We start from the raw sequence: 21,069 nt of genomic DNA, 5'->3' as shown, positions 1-21,069 counted from the left end.
AAAGGTATTCTTTGGTAAACACTATTCTAGCTATTCTTACATTCGTCATGTCTCGTAATGTAACTCTATGCACACGCGAAATCTATACAGTAATGGCAAGAGTGGCGATGCTCACTCATTCTAAGACCTTGCACAATTAACCAAACATATTATCCCGCCTATCTGCATTTAGCGTATATGGAGGCGGAGGGATCTGAGATTGAGTGGAAGCAGTAGTCGGAGGACGGGGAAGAGGGGGTGGTACAGAGGGAGCAGCTCCAGTGCCTGACATTTGAGCAACCTTGGCAACCATCTTTGCCATGTATTGCTGAATAAACGACTCCCTAGCAAGGTGTTAGTACTTGGCGTGCAGTGAGTAATTCCATAATGGACAACGTACGTGTAGTAGCTGTGATCCGAGTTGTGCGGAGACACAAGATTGTGAGCCAATTCGTGAGCCAGCACCACCCACCACCAGGTGGCCGCTTCGGCTTTCCCACTGCCACTCTGGATCTGCGCCGCATGCAATTGGAGAAAGAATCGAAAATTGCAGAATATGCTTCCGCCGGTGTTGAATGCAATAGTGCCCCCAGACTCGTCGTAGAAAATGTGCAGAACCTTGGGCGACAAGGAGTATATGCCTCCAATCTCGACCAAGAGCGACGCAAAAGAATTGACTGGCCCAATGTTGGACGACAAGAAAGTTGCGGCATTGGCTTGCATGGTTTTTGACACATATATTTTCATCCCATTGGACGCCTCTGCGGCAAACGTAATGTTTTGTGCTGGAGTACTGTCGCAGTAGGTGGCCTGCTCCTTGACCTGGTTGACCTTGGGCTCGGAAAACACATGATCGGATCCGTGTGCCCGAGTCGCGTTGACGGCGTTGAGGAGGTTTTGCTGTACCACGGCAGGACTGGTGACGCGCCCATCATCTTGCTGAGGACGCTTGGTATTGTTCTCGTGTGATGAAGTGGATGGCTCGTTTCCGGTCTGGGCAAAGGCGTTGTCCATAAACTGCTCCAGCTGCGACTTTGCGTCATCTTTGCCTTCGTCCTGGCTGTCGAAACCTAACCTACGACTGAGATTGGCAAAGAGCCCACCCCCCTTCTTTGACTGATGCGTTCCGTCTGTCGCTGCATCGTCCGGTGTGCCCCATGCACCTGGCATCATCGGTTTCGCCGGCTGCTCCGGGGTCCGCGCAACTTGTCTGGCTGCCTCTGCCGCACTGGGGAGTTGGCGAATCTTGCTGTCATCGGTAGTCTTTCCTTGTTGAGCCCAGGTTTGTTCCCGTTCCTGTATCCTCTGTTGCTCCTCTTCCAGTGCCTTGCGTCTCTCCTCTTCTGCAATTCTTGCCTCGGCAGCCTTGGCGCGAAGAATGCGGTCCACGTTATAGCCACGTGCCCTGAGGCCGTAAAGATCCAGCGTAAGGAATGGCTCAAAGAACAGGTAGGCTTGCTGGTTCGGTCTGTTCAGAAGCATCTGGCAGACGGCTTGTCCCACCTGGTACATATCTGGCTGACCGTCATCGGCAACGTACAGAACCCATGCCCGATCTTCGTATGCGCCGGCGGCGGATCGTTTCTCAGTGTGCGATTGCCGATGGCCTTTCAACGTGCGGCGCAGAGCGACCGAGCGAACCATTTCCACCCGAAGGTTCTTCTCCAGCCACTTGGAGTCGTGTTTGACAGCGTCCCGGCGATAGTTGGCATACTCGTAAAGGAAAATCTTTGACCTCTCCACGACATGTTTTCGCAACTGCTCTGCCGTCTTGTGTCGGGCTGTGTGAGGTCCGATACGTACATCCTCTTGAACAATGCCACTCAGCTTTTGCGCACCGAGCTGGAGATAGAAGTTTTCGAGTGCATCTTCTTCTGGCGCACATATCAAGTAATCCTTGAACAGACGGTAGCTGATGATGTCGTCCACAACCACAATCTGACTAGCCGAAGCGAGTTGATATTGCTTGATGGGCGCCTCATCTTCTTCCAGCTCTATCAATGAAGCCTTGGTCGTCGGTGCCAATTCCTTGTACGCTAGCAGGCATGGCGCTGTTTTCAGCTTGCGCCAGAGCTCCTTGTCACGATGAAGAGTGGCCGATGCCTCCGCAAGAGATTTGAGCAGGTCCATGTACTTTTCTGGGCTCTGCAACACGCTGAGTAACCTTGCGGGCTCGGTGCACGTCATGTGTGCAACCTCGAGTTTCGTAGGCTCACTCTTGGCGCCGCAATGGAAGAGAAACGCATTTGCCTCTTGGCCAAAATCGACAAAGTCAAAAATGTCCCCGTACGTTGCAGACGTCCCCAGATAGGCGCGAGACGGGCTGGTGTGCGATACTTTTTCACTCGAGGTCGTGGATGTTCTCGAAATGCTGGGCCTTGATACTGGCACGATCGGTGCGTTCCTCAGTTTGGCCAAGCTATTTTCACGAACCTCGGTGATTCGAGAGGCAAAGTAGCCAAAAAGCGTGGTGGCCGCTTGTCGATCTCCAGGAGGACTGGCTAACAGACGGTTGACGCACTCAACCATCGGTGGATCTCTTGCCACGCCGAATTTCTGCATTCTGTTAATGATATGAAGGCCAGGCAAATCGGGGGACAAGGGTGTGCTCTTACGTTTGCGTGGTCGTGCAGATCCCTCCTCAGGATATGGAAACCAAGAACCGCCGCTCTCTCGTTGGTAAAGCACCCGGACGGGGTTACAAGTTGGGTGCTGCCTTGCAGTGGCAGAATGGCCTTGCGGGTCTCGCCGAGATCAAACGCCCCGTATCTGTTGGAGTGGTGGTTGGCGATAAAATACGTCATTGCCGATGTTCGCAGGGTATCGTCCTTGGATGCCATCATGTCCACCAGCTCTGGGACAGAAGGATACGAGCGTAACCCGAGGACGGACAAAAATCTGGCCTCGGGGCTGCTGGCGCGGAAACTGCCAGGAGGGCCGGGCCACTGCAGAATGGACAACCCCAGAGCGCGAACAGAGTCCTTGGGTTCAAAAAGTTCGGATACCTTGTACAGTGTCTTTGTCGCCTTGGTAGGTTCCATCCCCTTTGGACCGGCCTCCGCAGGACAGAATCTTGTTTCTTTCAGTTTCTTGAGATCGTCGGACGGGATGTCGTTTTGCACAGAAGCCAGGTATTTGATGAGTTCCATGTGACTCCATTTCTTCTGGCTGCCGTCACCAGAGTCGTTCACTAGCCGCGTAAAGATGGTCTCGAGATCAACTGTTTTTCGCACACCAACAGCAAACAAGAACTTCTCCTTGACCTTTTCGCATCCCTGAATGACGGGCAAGTCGTCAAACAATTTTACAGAGGGAAAAAATGATTCTCCCGGCCGCTTCAACCCGAGTTTGGTGGGCATGACCGCATTAGCTTGGACCAACGACGCCAAGGTCGTCTTATCCTTGTTCGAGATTGTGTCCCAGTTCTTGGACAGAATGACCAACACCTGCACCGCAAACTTGGCTGACCTGGTCACGCTCTCGTCCTCTGGTCTGGAGTTTGTCGATTCCAGCAGATAGCGAAACCAGGGCAGCACCTCGAGTGGTTCCCAGCCAAGGGCTTGGAGTTCAGAGGGATGCGAACTGGTCGTGAGAGCAAACGGAACAGTAGTTGGCGGTATCGGTACATGGGCGGGAATAATGTTTAGACTCAAGTAATTCCTGATGCTGCCGAGCGCCACGATTTCGCCTTGCGAGTCCTCATCGCCCATGGTGGCAACGGCAACCTCAAGGAGCGCGGCGCGGCTGCCAGGGTCGAGTTCACCACTCAAACTCTTCTTGCCCGCCCACGAGATGAACTTGACCATTTGAGATTTATTCAGGGCCTTGGCCTCGAGCTCCTTTTTGACGTCGGTGACTGTAATGTGTGAGATGAGGCCGAAATCTATCAGTTTCCGAACAAAGGGCGAGCTCTTCATCTCCTCTGGGACAACCGGGATGCTTTCCACAAAGCCATTGAGCTCGTCTGACCCAAGACGGACATGTGTCGTCTGGAGCACGCCTTGACTAGAGAACATCTCGATAGACGCCTTTTTGAAACAGGTCCAGAACGCCTCTTCCATGATCTGCCCAACCTGATTGCTTGGTGTCGAATCATGAAATGTAAATGTCTTGAGCGTATGCAGAGCCTCGGGCATGAATTTCGAAATGATGGCGTTGGACAGTTTCCGACCGCTCTCGACGGCGGATCGCATCCTGCGACTCAGATCACTCATTTCGTTGGAAAAAGCCAATCTACACACTATTCCGGCGGCGCGAAGAAGTTCAACGTTCCAGGTCCTAACCCAGCGTGCGTTCAGATCAATAGCCTCTCGTTCCACGGTGGGAATGACTGATGGGGCGGAAACGTGCATCCCAGCGCCGGTCGTTTGCATTGTCGGGAACCCGATAAAGATGCGACCACCAGGCTTCTTATTCGGGAGAACAGAAGCAAACACATCGGTCGCTTTGTTAAAGGCAGCATTCGCAGCGGAACTCTCAGACGCTCCGGCCTCGTCATACGACGCGGTGAGAACCGAAATCTTGGTTGAACTGGGCGGAGGCTTCTTAGTAGCTCTTTCAAGCTCAGACGCAAACGAGGACGAAACTTTGGTGTGCACAGTGGCTGACGTGGCACTCAAGAAAATCGACGATGTATTCACCTTGGTGACGTCCTCGGCAATTTGTGGCTGCACCAGGTTATCTTCGCTTTGCGCCTTTGATCGCAACCCGGCTTGTGAGGCACTCGATGTTAAACGTGCGAAAAATGCCCGGAGAGACGGCGCTTCGTTTGAGCCGTATGAGTCGGTGTTCTTGGTAGCTGACGCTGATGACTGCGGCTTCCAGCCCATTGCACTCATGTATGCGGCATCAATCTGTGTGCTCGTCCGGTCCACACCAACAACCTTCATGAGGCCTTCCTTGGTTCTCGCCTCCAGGTCTCGGGGCAAAGCAAGGTCTGCCGGAGGGGAAGATTTCTTCTTCAACGACAGTATTTGATAATCATCAATCCAAAACTCAATATTTTGTAGAGCTACAAATGTCAAACTGGTGGCGAGGAACTGGCCAACGGAAAGAAGGTTTGGCATGGGCGTCGTGGTGTTCCTGTAGTCCAAGACAAATATTGTATCCTTGCTGGCCTTGTCCTCGGGCAGCTGTGATTTTCTAGTAAATAACGAGTTTCCTTTCCAGTAAAAGGCCATGGCTTCGCTCCCAGAGCTCACAAAAGGCTCCTCGCAGTCGGCAAACACGCTGTAGAATCCAACACCAAAGGCGCCAATTTTCGTCTCGTCCGGATTCCCTTCTGCTATTCTCTTCAGTCGACCCCAGTCCGTCTTCGTAAACGGCTGCCCGTCGTTTTGCACAACTAAACGCCGTAATGTATGGTTTGCTATAGCATGCTTCAACAGCTCGGATCGGCTCGTGGTATTAGGCACCGGCACTTGGGTTGAGGGAACCGTCTCCCATTTCACAACAACTGTGGATGCTTGCGCATCAGCGGCGTTTTGGATGAGTTCCCTGAGCGTAGTCCATTCTCCGGAATATCTGGCGAGGACTTTGTCTATGAGGGCGCGGGTGTCGACAGTGACGGCTTCTTCGTCTTCTCCGTCCCGCAGAGTTGCGGCACGGAGGCTTGAATAGTCCATGTTGGGCTATGGCAGATGTGCATTGAGTTTTCAAGCACCAAAACTATAGCATCGCGAGAAACAATAGCCCTCGGGTCGTCAAAATCTTGGATCAAACGTCGCGTGAACGATGGTTCAGACGGGTGGCAAGGGAGCGATTAGGCAGAGATAGGATACGTATCGACCAACGTCACCACCTCGGACTCGTAAAGCAGAAACGTGTGGAAACGCAGGGAATTCGAAAGCAGTCGGACCAAGGAAGGCGATAAATTCCAAACGCTCTATATGCAGAAAAAAGTAGAAAAAGTCGGTGGCAAGTGCCGTGATGCTTTGGTGAGGTTCTAGTGGAGGAGTTGTTGAGATGTGGTCCAACGTGAGGACAAAGGTTGTGCTCGAATGCGTTCATTGACCAGCCAGTGCTTCCAATGTGACGCTGAGTGGTCACCCCGCGGTCAACACATGCACCCGAAACGCCACATGCGCCTAGCCCCTTTCACTGACATCGAGTCCGTTGCAGCGTTGCGGCTCGGGTTTTAGTGGATCTAGTGACAACCATAGTCAAACGCCAGACTCGGCTCCATGCGAATGTAGGGGCTTTGCCATGACCCTCGGTGGATGTGCATCTTCGTTCAGGTTTGAGGTCTGCATTCTGGTTGGTCTGAGTGGTCGATCTCACCCAGAGCATTATCCCTGGTGGTCAAAGCATAACTTTGATCTTCTCACCTGGAGCTGACAAATTCGACTTGGCAGCCTTGTGTTGACCTTGCATGAATTGCATGCCACATGATCTTCTAGGCAAGTCGCAGTCAGAAAATCTCCTCAACCCCAGAGTTTAGCCTTGTTTTCCTCGTGGAGATACGACCCAGTCGTACTACATAGTACGCAGCTCCACGGCGAAAGAAGTACTTGTGGCAGCGGCCAAGTATGACAAGTTGCTAAGCATCAGGGCACAATGATATTGATTTCTTTGACTTGCATTGTTGGGTATATGAACTTGTCGCGAAAGCCTCCGAATCTGTCTGCTACGTGACATAGGTCAGGTTGCGTTCGTTTATAACCATGATCGTCGGGATATTGCAGCACCCGCCTCTTCTTCAGACAAAAGTGTTCCTTGGAAGGCAATTAATAGATGAGCAAATAGTCATAAGGCTATCAAATACCGTATAAGCTCCAACACTGTTGGTATGGTCGACATCTGCTCGATTCCATAACCAATGCAGATTTGGCCAGCTTCCCAAGTGTCGAAATCCACAACAGTTCCTCCCAGGCTATAGTTGTAGTGTCAACTTGTTGACCCAAAGGGAGCAAGACGGACCTCGTGAGCCAACATATGACAAACAAACTCTGTCAACAGGAGTGACTCAGCACCAACACGCCATTAACAGGCCGGGAGTAAGCCGGTAGAAGCACAACTGCATTAGTAGTGTTGACTAGAAGCGTGCTCATTCGTTTCTGTTCGGAGCATCGTCAAACTCGAATTATGCCGTTGGTCAACTCCTCATGCCATTTTCGCGCACCGTCCGAACGTGCAAAGCCGTTTCCACGGCCTAGAGTTACTTCCTTTCGTGAGATTAGTCAAGGGCATTCATCATCACGTATTGGGCTATTTGACGGTCAGACAGTGTCTAACCTGATGCAGCAAACCTTGACACCGAATGGGAGAGGCAGTATGGAATCGAAATTGTGATGTGGCACGAAAATACTAATGCCGTTTGACACAGACTCTAGTAATGTAACTCTGCATGCAAGTAACAGGCAAAACGACTAACACTTTGTGTTGAACATGTTGACTATTGAACTTGTCGATGTTGGTCGATATGAACAGGTCAAAGCCATTGCACGTTTTCCAACGTTTGGTAATGGCACCACACCAGTGTGATTGCTTCGGGAAGGTGCGCCACAGGTGACTGCATGTTGGAAATGCCTTTCCATCTGTGGCTTCCCCGGTTGTCTAGATTAACCCCTCAATTGATTGAATTCTTTGATTTTCATGATATGTCTCCTTTCTCTCTCAGTTTCAATGGAGGATGTCATCGTCAAGCTTTCCAGAATCAGCATCAGTTTGCGGTAGCGCCGCTATGTTGAGCTTGTTGGTAGACACCGCCGTTCTTAAATCTCTTTACCCAGTCCTCCTTATCCAAAAGCGACAAGGGCAACACGGTCCAACGTCCGACATGCATGATTCGCGACTTGTAGGACCAACAGCAAGTTTGACAATGACAATCCGTCACCATGGAAATTTCCGAAAAGGTTGCGTAGTGTTCTTTTCCAGGCATGGCCGCTTTGACAAGATGCAGTGATTACCATGGTCCTTGCCTTCGCATTCATCTTGTGGACAACAGCAAACTACAAGTTAGTCAAATAAGAACATTGACTAACTCCGTGTCGAATAGCAACGAGTGCCCCGATGTCGGTGATTTCTAAGCCCTTTACCAGCAGGAAGCATGGTCCTTTCCCCTGAGCATGGCCGTTACGAGAGCACAGGGGCCGACCAACTGCTTCTCGCTTGGACGGGTATTCTATAGTCGAGGAGTATAAAGAGCCACTTCATCTTGATAACTGGAACAAAACGGGGCTACGCCTACCGGTTCCTCGTTAATTCGACCTAGTGGGTGCAATCGGCGACCGTCAGGCGATGATTGGTGTATCATAAACCCATATCTCTACCATGGCAGTCACGACAACATGTTGACGGCACTGGTGTGTTTCCCCGAGGTTTAGATGGCGATGAAAGCTTGCTTCACGTAAATTGCCATTTTTCATTTTTATAATGATATCAGACACTGCTGGCGACTCAGTCGCCGCTGCCCGGTCTAGCCAGATGCCAGGCCAAGGGGGTAGCTTAATGATTCAAAATCATGGCTTCTGGCTCACCATCTCCCTGGCCATTCTCTTGCCCTGGTCAACGCTATTCTTTGGGGTTCGGGTATGGACCAGAGTTGGGTCAAAGACCTGGGGTCGCGAAGATTACTATTCTAGTTTCGCCATGGTGGGTATTTTTCCAGATACAAGGCATTGGGACCATCAACTTACCAAAATGATCCCCCAGGCCAGTGCAGTGGCACATGTTGCGGTTGCCGCCAGCGCACTGCAATGCGGGTACGGCAGCCCAGTTGACAGCATTCCGGGCCCAGAGATGGAGAAGATTCATGTGGTATGAGCCATCGCGAGGGCCTTGAAACCCGAATGAATGCTAACGGAACAGGTAGGCATTGTATGCGAGCCAGATGCTTTACATTCTCTCAGTTGGATTATGTAGGGTTTCAGCAGCATTCTTCATCGCTCGCATGACCTACGTGAAGATACAAACCGAGCTAGCTTATGCCCTTGCTTCATCTTCAGCACTATGGACATTGGTGTCGATGCTTCTGATTGCGCTTCGAGGAGACCTGGACCGTCCTTGGCAGGTGGTAGACGGAAACAGCGCACTGGTAGGGCGGCTATTAGACAACTGACCAAATGTCCTGAAGATTAATTATCTCACAGTACGCCCGGTGGATGGGAATTGAAGCCTCGGGGCTAGTCATCGAGCTGGGCCTTTGGCTCCTGTCCATACAAGTTGTATGGGATTTGCAAATGGGGATGCAAAAACGTGCATTCGTCATTTGTGCGTTCGGTGCTCGGCTTGGGTACGTTGTTTCGTGAATGACCGCACTGCACACGACTGATAGGTCATAGAGTCACCCCAATCATCATCTGTCGTGTTCTCTACCTCTCCCCGCGAGAAAATCTCGATCCTACGCTGACAAGCATCGTACTCGGTATTCTCACTCAAGGCGCCATGCATTTTTCCATAATGGCGGGATGCATTCCATGTCTGGGGCCGTTTCTCCAAACGTTCACAGCGCCATATACCGTCGAAGACAGAGAGGCGAGAATATCCAGCCGCAAAGCAAGGCGAAGCTCATATTACCAAAAACTAGATACCATCAAGGGAGCACAGTGCAACGCCGTATGCTCGGACGACTCGGCCAACTGCAGGCCATTTCAAGGCTCTATTGAAGGGAATGCCGTTGCCAATCCAGCAAAGCTTCACACCTCGACAAGAGCCAGAGTTTCGCAGTGCTTACATGGTTTCTCATGGCAAAAGAATAATGAGTCCAGCTCTCCGCTTCGTGACGAATCGCTGGCTGGTGGCTCTGGTTGCTCGGATCGTCTGGTTATCAAAAAGACCACGGAGGTTTCGATACGGTATGAGACAGTACCCATTATTCAGGGTATGGGGATGCACCATCATAATTCAGAGAATTCAACTGCCACAAAACCCTACCCTAAGGGCTTGGGCGATGTTCAAGAATAGCGTAAAAAGCAAGCATGACGTTCCATGCGATTGATCAATGGTATCGAATATATACTCCGCGGTGATGCCTCAGTCGTCTCGTCTCCTTGGTCTCGGACTCTGGCTGCGTCTGTAATGTTCCCTGCGTTTGCCAACCCCCTCCCTCGTATCCCACCCATCTCCGTCTCTATGCTCGCGTCGTTTGTCCCGCGCGTCCCTATCTCGGCTTCGATTTCGTTCTGGCCGTTGCTCCCTCTCCCTTTCGCCTCGATCACTTCTATGCCTCTCACGACTCCGCTCCGACCGCCCATGTCTCTCACGGCTTCGGTATCTTCTGGGCTCCCGGTTCACGCTATTTCGTCTCCTTCGTCGGTCACTGTCGCGATGCGTATCCCTTTCCCGACTTCTACTTCGGTGTCTCCGTCTCTCCCTTCTCTCCTCATGATGCCTCCGTGACCGTTCCCGTTCGACCTTCCCATCTTCCGCACCATCAGGTGACGGCCCACTCGCTGGCCCAATTTGTCGCTGATTCCCAACCTCGACCGCATTCGCACCGCTCGAATTCCTCTGCGGGATGGGCAGTCCCAGTGTTCGCGCAATCGCGTCCTCCTCAGCCTCTTTTATCCTCCGCAGTTCTTCTTTGCGTTCTCTTGCTTGTCGCTCTTCGTCTGTTTCTGCTGAATCTGCGGGCGTGGCGTCGGACCTTGCGTACCAGTTTAGATCCTTGCCCTTTTGCCACCTTCCTACGGGCGCTTTGAGACTGTGGCCGAGGTAGTTTTCGCGGTGGGAGGAATTGGCGACTTCTTCCCAGGAGAAGTTGGCGCCGCCGCGGGAGCCGGTTTTGCGAATCGTGTTGAGGAGATCCATGGTGGGAATGTGTTTCCTGCTGCAAGGTAGGTGGCTTACGCTGCAGTGAAAGGGAGCATACGGTCCTCAGCTTGTAGCTCCGTATCGCGTAGTATTGTAACTGGATGCTATGTCGTCGCGCTTCACGGTTGATAAATGAGAATATTAAGTTGCAGACCACGGAATGTTGAGGTTGAAAGATGACATGATTCCGAGACCTTTCAAGAGCGAAGTTGGTCTGGCTGCAGACCCACAGCTACAAGCAGCCACAGACGAGCTTGGTTGAGCCACACATTGTAGCGATCAAGTACTCAAGCTCCATCACCAGCCTGTCCACCACGCCAACTTCCACTTCACCTTATTTGCGCCGCTCACCATTTCGCACACCACAATGGACAATCCAAACGAACCTCCCCTGGACGAGATCCAGTGGCGCTCCCCCCAAATGCTCGCCAGCATGGGCGGCCTGCATTCCAACACGATTCTCTTCTACTTTGCCGAGTCGCCCTTCTTCGAGCGCACCTCCAACAACGCCGTCATCACCAGCCAAGCCATGAACAACATTGCCATGTACCACTTTATCCAGACACGCGAGGCCTTTGAAGGACGACTAAAAACAATGTCTGGCCTCGAGTTCATCGTCGGCGAGGAACCAGCCGAGACGGGACCCGGAATGGGCACAGGAGTCTGGGTGATTCGAAAACAGACACGGCGAAAGCGCTACCAGGAAGAGGATGAAATTACGGTCCATGCGTCGTTTTTTGTGGTTGGCGAGAATATCTACATGGCGCCCACGCTGGCGGATATCCTGGCGTCCAGAATCGTACAGTAGCCTGTTTACCAGTGAATTGGCTGTTGTTTGGCTAACTCGTACAGATGACGATATCGTCTGCTATTTCGAAAGCCCTACCAGCGGCGGAGAGCGTGCGCAAATGGCGACCAGCAATGGGCCATGTGTACCAATTGCCTTCTCATCAACCTGCTGGCCGGGCCAAGGGCCAAGACTCGAAAGAAGATACACCGATGCCAGATGGTGCTGCCAAAGCGGCGCCTGCGACACAGAAGGACGAAGTGCCGATGGAGAGGGCTGCAGAGGAGGCATTCATGTCGCACATGAGACATGGAGGTGAATATGTTGACGAGAATCCGATTACAGGACGGCCAGGGGAGTTCCATCTTTCATCGACTGGCAGAAAGGTCGTTGTTCCCTTGCCGAAGAAGGGCCCAGAGGGTGTGGGCACAATGAATGGTCCAGCGGCCATCAACACAAAAGTCGATACCAAAAAGGATGGCAAAACGGGACGGACGCCTAAATCTGCATCAACGCCTAGGTTGAAGAGGAAGAAGAGCAAGATGAGCGCTGCAAATACGCCGGTTGCGACGTAATTGGTTTTGGCAGGTGCACCTGGACTTGGAGGAGACTGTATTGTTATGACTAGAATTGATACCCTGTATTGGTGATGAATAGATGATCAAGTATAATGGGGACCTTCAAAATGTGTCTTATGAATTTGGTATCAAACCTTGGCAGCACCAGGTGTATATATGCAAAATCTCGGCTTCATCCAACATTGCTAACTATTCTACAACCCATCCTTTGCCGGGAACCTTTCTTTGCTTGACCTTCTTGGCGGGCAACGGCCAGCCTTGCCCTCCCGTATTCTCAGCCCGTAGATAGGGAATGACCCAGCACTCTCTCGTCATGGAACCCTCCCCAACGGCGGCAGGGGCCTTGACCTCCTTGATCGGTTTGCCGTAGCTGAGCAACGGCGTGCCCTTTGCCAGACCGGATAATTGCCCGCCTGTAATATCTGTCAGCGCGTGCATTCGCGTCTTAGGCTTCTTCTCAGGATCCAAGCCGGACGGTGTTGCGCGTTGCAGATACGAGTAGACAATGTACTCGGGGCACTCCTGGGTGCTTTGGTGCGCAAGTGGTGACGTTGGATGGATGTAGACCAAGTTGTCATTGTCAGGACCTTGGATGGCGTACAGAGGGATGAGTGGTAGATAGGGAACGTCGATGGCGCGCTTGGGTTTTCTGTATTGTTCTGGCGGTGTCGGAGCCAAGTCGGCGCGAATGGCGACCTGGTCCACGAAACCGGCCGCTGCCATCTGCTTCAGGGCGTTGACTTGTTTTGGTGTTGGCGGATCCAGCTTGTCCTGGAACTTGAGGTTGGCAAACGAGGGAATGTTATTGCGGAGGAGTTCGGTGATTTGCTTTCGTAGCTGCTGAATTTCCTTGAGGACCTTGAATCGCACAAAATGCTTCTCGCACCATTCCTCGGTCGGTTCATGTGCAAACTCGCCCACCACCTGGAGCAGCTTGATAGCATCAGATCGGTCGTCCAGGTAGCAAAAGTTCTTATGGACCTCGTTGAACACGCGACGCACATTGGCCTGCCGGTCTTCAGCGATGATGTCGGCCGTTGTGCGAATCTCCACCTCGTCTTTGGCCGCCAGCGCAGGGATTGCTTGGGCCTCTGGGAGAAAGACTTCGGCGGCAGAGAGGCCAGCCACCAAGGCAATGGTGTAGGGGAGGCAACCGTGTAGATGGCCGACGAGCAGGATTCTAGCGAATCGGGGTGCGAGTGGGAATACGGACATTGTCTTGCCGATTTGTGTCACGTCCCCGGCCGGCGACAAAGCAGATAGGTAGGTAAGAAGCTTCTCAGCCTTGGCCAAGCTCTGTCGTTCTGGAGGCGTGGGAAAAGGAAAGTTGACAACGTTTTGCAGATTCATCGACTTGAGCTGCAGCACGATGCCCTCGATTGGCATGCGAAGCAGCTCGGGGTCTGCAAATGGCTGACAGTCTCGCTCATACACTGCCGACGAGTACAGGCGGTAGCAATGTCCTGGTCCCGTTCGACCAGCACGACCAGATCGCTGGTTTGCACTGGCTTTGCTGATCCAGCCAATTTCGTAGCTCTGAACTCCGCTTCGTCTGTCGTACTGTCGCTCCTTGGACCGACCACAGTCAAAGACAAATCTCGTTCCGGGAATGGTCAAACTAGTTTCCGCTACATTGGTGGCCAAAATCACTTGACGAGTGCCCTCAGGAGCAGGCTCAAAGACCCGAAGTTGTTCTCGTGTTGGTAGCAGCGAGTACAAGGGTAGAACTTGGATCTTCATTGGCGCCGCCTCCTGGTCATCTTCAATCTGGAACTCTTCTTCGTCGTCTTCCTCATCGTCAGTTGGTAAATCCGCCATCTCGTCCCCGTAGTCGTCGACGTCACCGAATTCAACATCTTCCACCTCCATGGGGGCCTCGCTTGCTGATATCTTCACTTTTGGTCCCTCTGCCGCCGTCATGCCTCCAAATGCAGCCTTCAATCGCTTACTTAGTTGGAGAATCTCGTTGCGTCCTGTGAGGAAGACCAAGAAGCCTCCGGGGGGTAGTTTTCGGTGGCCACGAGTAATTTTCTTAAACGCCTCCTCGACATAGTCGTGGTGCGTCTTCCGCGCAAAGTGAATGGTGACTGGATGTTGTCGCCCTTCCACCTCGAGCACCGGCGGCGGGGTGGGAAACAGTGTCGAGTTCATTGTCAGGTCTTCTATTCTGAGGGTTGCAGACATGATGATGAGTTTCAGAGGCTTCACCGTCGGGTCCTCTTCCGATAACTCTTTGCGGAGTTTGATAACTCGGCTGAGCATACCAATCAAAATGTCGGTGTTGACGCTTCTTTCGTGTGCTTCGTCAATAATAATGGCAGAGTACTTGCGCAGGGTAATGTCTTGCGCAATTTCCCGGAGCAAGACGCCATCAGTCAAGAACTTGACGGCAGTCTTATCGGACACTGTGCCTTCGAATCGAATCTGGTAGGCCACAGACTCTGAGTGATCACCAAGCTCCTCTGCCACTCTTCGGGACATGGACACGGCAGCAACTCGTCGAGGTTGTGTGACTGCCACCATTCCTGGCGTCGGTGAGTCGGCAGAGCCGTACCCTGCTTCATAGAGAAACTGCGGAACTTGGGTAGTTTTTCCTGAGCCAGTCGCACCACATATAACTACAATGTCATTGTTATGAATAGCCTCCATGAGTCGCTGTTCCTCGGACACGACGGGCAGCTTCATGCGAGCTTCTTGTATTTCGGGTGACCTAGTAACGGTGACGCTGAAGGCTTTTCTGGAATCGTTCTCGGTCGGCTGAAGCTCCATGGGAAGAGGATCCTGTTCTGGTGCTCTGGGAACGAAATTCTCCGGCTTTGGTATCACCAAGGGCCCGGCATTTGCCTCGGCTGGCTCGTAGCCTAGAGCCTCATTTCGTTGTTGCAGAGCCCAAGCTTTGAACGCGGAGGAGCGTTGCGCGGGTTGCTCATCTTCACCGTCCTCCTCGCTGCCACCAGATTCTTCTTCGTCGCTGTCTTCGTCCGTGTCCGCTTCTGACCCTGAATCGTCGTCGCTTTCGATGTCAGAGTCAACTTCAGAATGGCTTTCTGCATCCAGGGCCACCCCATTCTCTTCCGAGGCTGCATCATCACTGTCAAAGCCACCCCACTCTTCATATTCCAGCTCATCAGGTTGTATTATTTCCACAGCCTCCAGTGGCGCCTTTGATTTGATTCCTCCACGTTTTTGTTTCTTCTTGATGAGTGGCCGGCCTTCGTCGTCCTGCTCCAACGGTCGCTTCAGTCCAGATCCGATGGTGTCCTTGCTACTAGCTGTCGCAATTGGTTTGGGTGCATCTGAAGTTAGATTCGTAAACTTGTCCGTGGGTGCCTCGTCGACATTGGTGGGCCCTACATCGCCTGCATCGACTTCACTTTCGTCCTCATCCGGCTCAGCCACCGGTTCCATTATCTTCTCCAACAGAATCTCATCGTCGCCGTCTAATCCAGCCCTTGATTCTCTCAATGCGCGCGACAGTGCCTGTTTCTTGGTCTCTTTCCCTTGCCCAAGTGACCGACTGCTGGAAAACAAGGACGTGTCGATGCGGCGAGCAGCGAGTTTGGCGAGGAGCTCACGGTTCTCGTCTTTTCGCAACTTATTGTCGATATATTTCTCGAGTCGTTTTGCTTTTTTGCCACTGACTTTAACGCCATCCTGTCGCAGCTCTTCTTTCAATTGGGCCTTCCTCTGTTGCCGCTCGGCCTGCGCTGCCGGCAGGATTTCCTGGTTTGTGTCTTGAATATCATGCTGGGCATTTTCTTGGGCCTTTTGTCGGGCAAGCACCTTGTGCTTCCTCTGACGAGGTACAAACTTGGCCATTGTGCTTTAATCTTATGATGCGAGAGCCATTGTGCGGAATGCAGCTGGTTTGCACCGGTGGCTCAATTTCGTCTCAACGGTCAACTTTTGCCAATGAATGGGAAGTAGTTTGGGAAATTTTGGCCAAGAAGCTCTTTGTGCCGGGGTTGACCGCCAAAATCTCCATCTGCTTTGGGATTAGCGCGGGGTACGCAGGTCTTCAACACATTGCTACCCGGAAGCCTCGACGACATTCTTGCGTTTTGCTTCACTCACAAATCTTTGAAATATGACAGACTCTATAGATGTGAGAGGGGATGAATTCCCTGCGCCCAGCCGACAAGCGTCTGGTACTGTGAACGGTATCCAAACTGAGGTCACCTCGCTGGGCTTCTCCGACAAGCTCATGGTCACAATCAGTCAAGAGGGGAGACTATCTCAATGGGTGTGTCGCTGCCTCAGTTTGCCAACCGGTGTTCAAAGTTCCCAAATCTAATCGCCTCATAGGTCCAAGTTCCTCTGGTAGGCTCATCCGCCGGAATGGTGGAAATGACACTGCCTAGCGCAGGCCATGGACTTCTCCCATCGGCTCACCTAACACCGGTGACACTGTTGGGTGGCGGCGGCGAAGACCGGGAGACACTTGGTCAACTTTACGCGGCCCAAATCGCCAGCCACGTATCTTTGAAATATCCCGATGACAGGAGGACGCTTGTACTTGGACTAGGCTTGGCGAAATTCGATACGGAGCGTGAAGCTTTCTTTGACTTAGTTGAGCTGGCTCAAAAAGTTCTCTAGGGCCCGTGTTTGGCAAAGTGGATGCCCTGACGCCGCGTTATTCTACATCATCCAACACAAAATCACATCGGCATAGTGTGAAATGAACAGTTACACTACAGAAAAGAATTTCAAGACTTACTTTGTGCCCGCGCCTCAGTCCAAACGGGTTGATTTACCCGTCAATTCCAGCCTCTTGTGACACCTTGTCCGGTGGCTCCGGTGGGCAGGTGAATATGGCCGAGAAGAGCCCATTTTGTCATTATATTCACTATTGTCTTTTATGACTGTCACATTTTTGGCCGTTTTCGTTGTTGGTTCGCGGTGGACACGTTGTGGCTAATATGACAAGACGATCACCCACCACAATGTCTGGGATGCCCTCATGCGGCCGTTTGCCATGAAGATTCAGACTTTTACGACGAGAAAGACCCTGCTATGACGGGCTCACTCAACTCTCGGATGACTGGTTATTTTTTTTGTGTCGTCTCGCAGTAGCATCCCGACTTGAGAGTCATGCGTCCCAGAGCCGCAAAGCGCTGTAAGGCTGACTTGTCCAAGCTTCACCAACCCACCTTGGCCCCTTTTGTTATTTGATGACGTTTACAAGCGAACCACCCAGACCCTGAATCCGAATACCCTGACCCCGGATCATCGGGGGTATTTTGGGGCCTGATCAGCTCAAACAAAACGGCCCTGGCAAATTAAGAATAAATTAACTGTACAGGCTACCACGCGTGGCAAAGTACCAACGAGGAACCCGGAGTAATCACCGGCTTCACAATTGGCACCTTGGAGGGGGCTTGACGCGGGTGACGAGAAAAGAGCAAAGAGCAACACAGAATTGCTTTGCAGGTACCACGGATTTGGTAAGGACCATGGCGGCTCGCTTGGACGAACATTTCTTTTGATGCAAAAAAAGGTAAGCAAGACACCAACGTGTGGCTTGAGTAAAAAGCAAATCCTGCCACTCCGCCCGCCAGAAAGCTTGGGCCAAGATGCCACCATGTGGCAGCAAAAGTGGTTACAACGGCATCCTGGGCAGTTCCGATCGTCGAAACGATCCCAAAGAAAACACGCACTATATTCCGATTGCAAATTCCGTGAATGTCGCTCCAGATCGTGAGGTTCGCAGAATCGGAGGTGAAGGGCAATGCGTCGGGGACATATAATAAGCAGCAAGAACGCCCTGAAGATGGCTCGACAAACACCTCAAACTGTCGACGAGTATTCCCTTTTTTATCTCCTTGTCCCAGACACTACACTTGGTACGCATCTTGCAGCAACACGGATAGTTCACCAACCAAGCACACCGAAGGAGCCTAGTTGGAAGTCAGATGTATATGTGACCCAGGGGGAACAAACTTGCCTGTTTCAGCTATAAACGCCATACCCTCCTCCAATATGTCATCGGCCGTGGATACGGTGCCCCCTTTGTCCCCAGCTACGTCGAGGTATGTACTTTCATCATTTTTCAGGTGATCCTTGCATGGTACTGATCTGTCGATTCTTGGCTTGCCGATAGCCACAGTGACCTTAGCTTTGAAGAACCCGAGCCTGATCTATCAACAAAGCCCCTGCCGTTTCCCCCTCCACCCGGATCTGCGGGAAAGCTTGGTGAAAGCAATGAAGTTCTCCCGGCTTTGCAAGTAGCAGGTGGTGATCCCGAGGGTCTGGATCCGATTGCCGAAGAGGAATTAGACCCTGGAAGTTTTGACCTGGTGCGACCAGTCGACCAAGATGGTGGCACCACGGGCAAATACAAGTTGGAGCACCGTTCCGAATTGCTCTTCTCAAGTCGCCATTTGGAGGCCATCTTTGACGATTCGGCAGAGCTGCATCGGTTTTCCCAGTTTCTATACAAGCACCGGCCCGCGTCAGTTCCACTATTGACGTACTTCTTGGAGGCTCTCAAGGCACTACGAGCCATCGAATACAGCAATGCTGTGTTGAGAAAGCTTGGACCACTGACCGACTTTGACTTTACACACGAGATCTTTCAGGCGCACCCAACGTCTAATCAGGAGTTGCAGACAAAGGCGAATGCTGCCTTTGACATACTAGCCCGTGAAGATCTTCCCATGTACATCACACATGTCTGGATTCAAACAGTGTCCGTGTCTATCAGACATCGGGTTATGGGCATGCCGAGCCATGCTTCTGAAGGCTTGGCCGAAGTGTTTTGCCTCACCGATCCGTCGAGGCACGACAACCCCATTGTGTTCATGTCTGAAGAGTTCAATCGGACTACGCAGTACGGGGTGGACTACGTCATCGGGAGAAACTGCCGCTTCCTGCAGGGACCGTATACAAATGCATTTAGCGTCACCCGTATCAGGGAAAAGCTAGAAAACGGAATCGAACACTATGAAACGTTCCTCAACTACAGGCGCGACGGTTCTCCATTTATGAACCTTGTCATGGTGAGAGCATTGATATTGAAGTCGGGTTGTCCTTGGACTGACTGTAGTGATTGTAGATTGCGCCGTTGTACGACAGCCGGGGAGTTATTCGATACTTTATCGGCGCCCAGGTCGATGTGTCTGGCCTGGCCATGGGCTGCTATGACCTTGGATCGCTGAAGCGAGTAGTTGATGAAGACTCACGGCGTGACGCAGGTGAAAAGGTTCAAAACCGCACCAGAGACGAATTCACCCAGTTAGCTGAGATACTTGGCCCGAAAGAACTCGAGATTGTCCGAGATCGTGGCGGCGACATGCATCGGCTTCCCCTGCAATCCGAGACGGGGCTGCATCGTGACGAGCAGATTGCCTTGACCAAGCCGACGGCGGACACTGCCCGAGACTCCGTGCAACATGCGCGCCAAAGCTCGAAGAATCGGGTCATCCTGGGCGATCAAGATGCACAGAATGCAGTGCCGCCGTTGGGGGATTCGATGCGACCATTCAGCTCCTCTACCACGGCAGCGGCCCTTGCCGCAAGACACAACGGCCGCCTTACGGGCGTTTATGAGAATTACCTGCTCGTCAGACCGTATCCGTCACTTCGGATCCTCTTCACAAGTCCTTCCATGCGCGTCCCTGGCATTCTGCAGTCACCGCTGCTGGATCGAATTGGAGGGTCTAGTCGCATGCGAGATCAGCTTGTCCAGGCTTTGGCCAACGGGCAAGGGGTCACGGCCAAGGTGAAATGGCTCACGGTGAACCATAGGAGACATGGTCACCGCGCTCCTAAAAAGAGGAATAGTGGCGACCACCCTTTGGAAGCACATCTGCGCATTGATGATCATGACGACATTGAGGACCCGGGCAGGCCTCGATGGCTTCACTGCACACCACTCGTGGGCTCCAACGGCAATGTTGGTGTTTGGATGATTGTCATCATAGATGAGGAACCAGACGCGAATAGCCATTCTTCCCCCCGTCACGTCCCCATCACGGAAAGCAAGCGGCCCGATAGTGCTTTATCAAGCAGATCCGTTGACGACCAGAATGCGCCACGTCCAGGCCATGGCGCATCGCCATTGAGAGCCAAACTCCGCCCGAGGCGGTCCTCAGAAACGCTTGGTTTCGACCCTTCCAAGACACAGGATGCATCAGTCACCAGGGCGATACACCAGCAGCATTCTCTCAACGCGCTCCGTGCTCCCAAACCGACACTGCAAACACCCGGCGTGGCTGCGCGGTTCTTCAACCTCGAGGCATTGTCAATGGCCACGCAGGCAGGCAGCTCTACCCAACAGCGCAGGGAAAGTAATCGCAGCGCCAGAGCCAGTCGGGAAGCGGACGAAGAGCGGTACACGCCGCTGACCTGGCCATTGCCGCCATCTAGTCCTGCTGGACTGAGGAGACTGCGTGAAGGGAGCATTAGAGTCCCGTCAATGATACGGGAGACGTCATCAGAACGGGCAGTTGTTTGGGGAAACAGGAGCGACGGAGACGCCTCTTCCATCGTGAGCCAGGGCTCGGCATTCACGGTGAGAATAGAAGAAGATTGAGGTGACGATTGGGGTCGTCGGTACAGCACACACGAGCACAGTACGGTATGCAAGGCGTAAGGCGTACCTTGTGATGCACAGGGTCTCAATCTTTTATGGTCGGATACCTCGACGAGACAGTGGGATTAGGTCGACCAATTCTTTTGTCCTTGGGTATGAAATTTTCGCAAGAAAAATCTTGTTGAAGGGAAAGCGTTTGAAGGGAGTTGGGGCATTTGGCATGGCAGAATGCTTGAACATGGCAACCAGCTGGCTTGCTTGCACATGGTGAGGCAGACTTGCATTATAGGGACACGCTGTACACGAGACTGAAAGTATTAATATCCCATTTGTATGTACTAAACTTGGCTAGTCGATTAGTCTCATTAATTACGTATCATTTTCAAGTGACATTGGCCAGAAGTCGAGTGTGCCGCCCAAGGAGAGAGAGCCATTGTCAA

General features: G+C 52.3%; 7 protein-coding genes across 7 annotated transcripts; 4 read left to right on the top strand and 3 right to left on the bottom strand.

Annotated features, from left to right (window-relative positions):
• Window positions 1–136: 136 nt before the first annotated feature.
• VFPPC_06016 (hypothetical protein) lies at window positions 137–5,603 on the bottom strand (the record flags this gene model as incomplete). Its single annotated transcript, XM_018285121.1, has 3 exons — window positions 137–323; window positions 380–2,535; window positions 2,595–5,603. 3 exons carry the CDS (start codon window positions 5,601–5,603, stop codon window positions 137–139), a joined length of 5,352 nt encoding a protein of 1,783 aa, XP_018142106.1.
• Window positions 5,604–8,352: 2,749 nt separating this feature from the next.
• On the top strand, window positions 8,353–9,882 carry VFPPC_06015 (hypothetical protein; the record flags this gene model as incomplete). The annotated part of the gene is made up of 4 exons (XM_018285120.1): window positions 8,353–8,736; window positions 8,792–9,013; window positions 9,069–9,211; window positions 9,261–9,882. 4 exons carry the CDS (start codon window positions 8,353–8,355, stop codon window positions 9,880–9,882), a joined length of 1,371 nt encoding a protein of 456 aa, XP_018142105.1.
• Window positions 9,883–9,951: 69 nt separating this feature from the next.
• On the bottom strand, window positions 9,952–10,728 carry VFPPC_16256 (kinase phosphorylation protein; the record flags this gene model as incomplete). The annotated part of the gene is made up of 1 exon (XM_018294009.1): window positions 9,952–10,728. One exon carries the CDS (start codon window positions 10,726–10,728, stop codon window positions 9,952–9,954), a length of 777 nt encoding a protein of 258 aa, XP_018142104.1.
• A 370-nt stretch (window positions 10,729–11,098) lies between these two features.
• Window positions 11,099–12,093, top strand: VFPPC_06014 (MED6 mediator sub complex component; the record flags this gene model as incomplete). Its single annotated transcript, XM_018285119.1, has 2 exons — window positions 11,099–11,530; window positions 11,584–12,093. 2 exons carry the CDS (start codon window positions 11,099–11,101, stop codon window positions 12,091–12,093), a joined length of 942 nt encoding a protein of 313 aa, XP_018142103.1.
• Window positions 12,094–12,285: 192 nt separating this feature from the next.
• VFPPC_06013 (DEAH-box RNA helicase) lies at window positions 12,286–15,915 on the bottom strand (the record flags this gene model as incomplete). The annotated part of the gene is made up of 1 exon (XM_018285118.1): window positions 12,286–15,915. The coding sequence occupies one exon, from the start codon at window positions 15,913–15,915 to the stop codon at window positions 12,286–12,288; it is 3,630 nt and encodes a 1,209-aa protein (XP_018142102.1).
• A 268-nt stretch (window positions 15,916–16,183) lies between these two features.
• VFPPC_13941 (hypothetical protein) lies at window positions 16,184–16,692 on the top strand (the record flags this gene model as incomplete). The annotated part of the gene is made up of 2 exons (XM_018291713.1): window positions 16,184–16,339; window positions 16,402–16,692. The coding sequence occupies 2 exons, from the start codon at window positions 16,184–16,186 to the stop codon at window positions 16,690–16,692; spliced, it is 447 nt and encodes a 148-aa protein (XP_018142101.1).
• A 1,383-nt stretch (window positions 16,693–18,075) lies between these two features.
• Window positions 18,076–20,629, top strand: VFPPC_17947 (PAS-like protein; the record flags this gene model as incomplete). Its single annotated transcript, XM_022429615.1, has 3 exons — window positions 18,076–18,125; window positions 18,197–19,094; window positions 19,151–20,629. The coding sequence occupies 3 exons, from the start codon at window positions 18,076–18,078 to the stop codon at window positions 20,627–20,629; spliced, it is 2,427 nt and encodes an 808-aa protein (XP_022285331.1).
• Window positions 20,630–21,069: the final 440 nt, after the last annotated feature.

Source organism: Pochonia chlamydosporia, chromosome 5 (assembly GCF_001653235.2).
Source record: "Pochonia chlamydosporia 170 chromosome 5, whole genome shotgun sequence".
Classification (NCBI taxonomy): domain Eukaryota; kingdom Fungi; phylum Ascomycota; class Sordariomycetes; order Hypocreales; family Clavicipitaceae; genus Pochonia; species Pochonia chlamydosporia.
The sequence above is the reverse complement of the archived record's forward strand: the minus strand, read 5'-3'. Positions and strand labels throughout refer to the sequence as shown.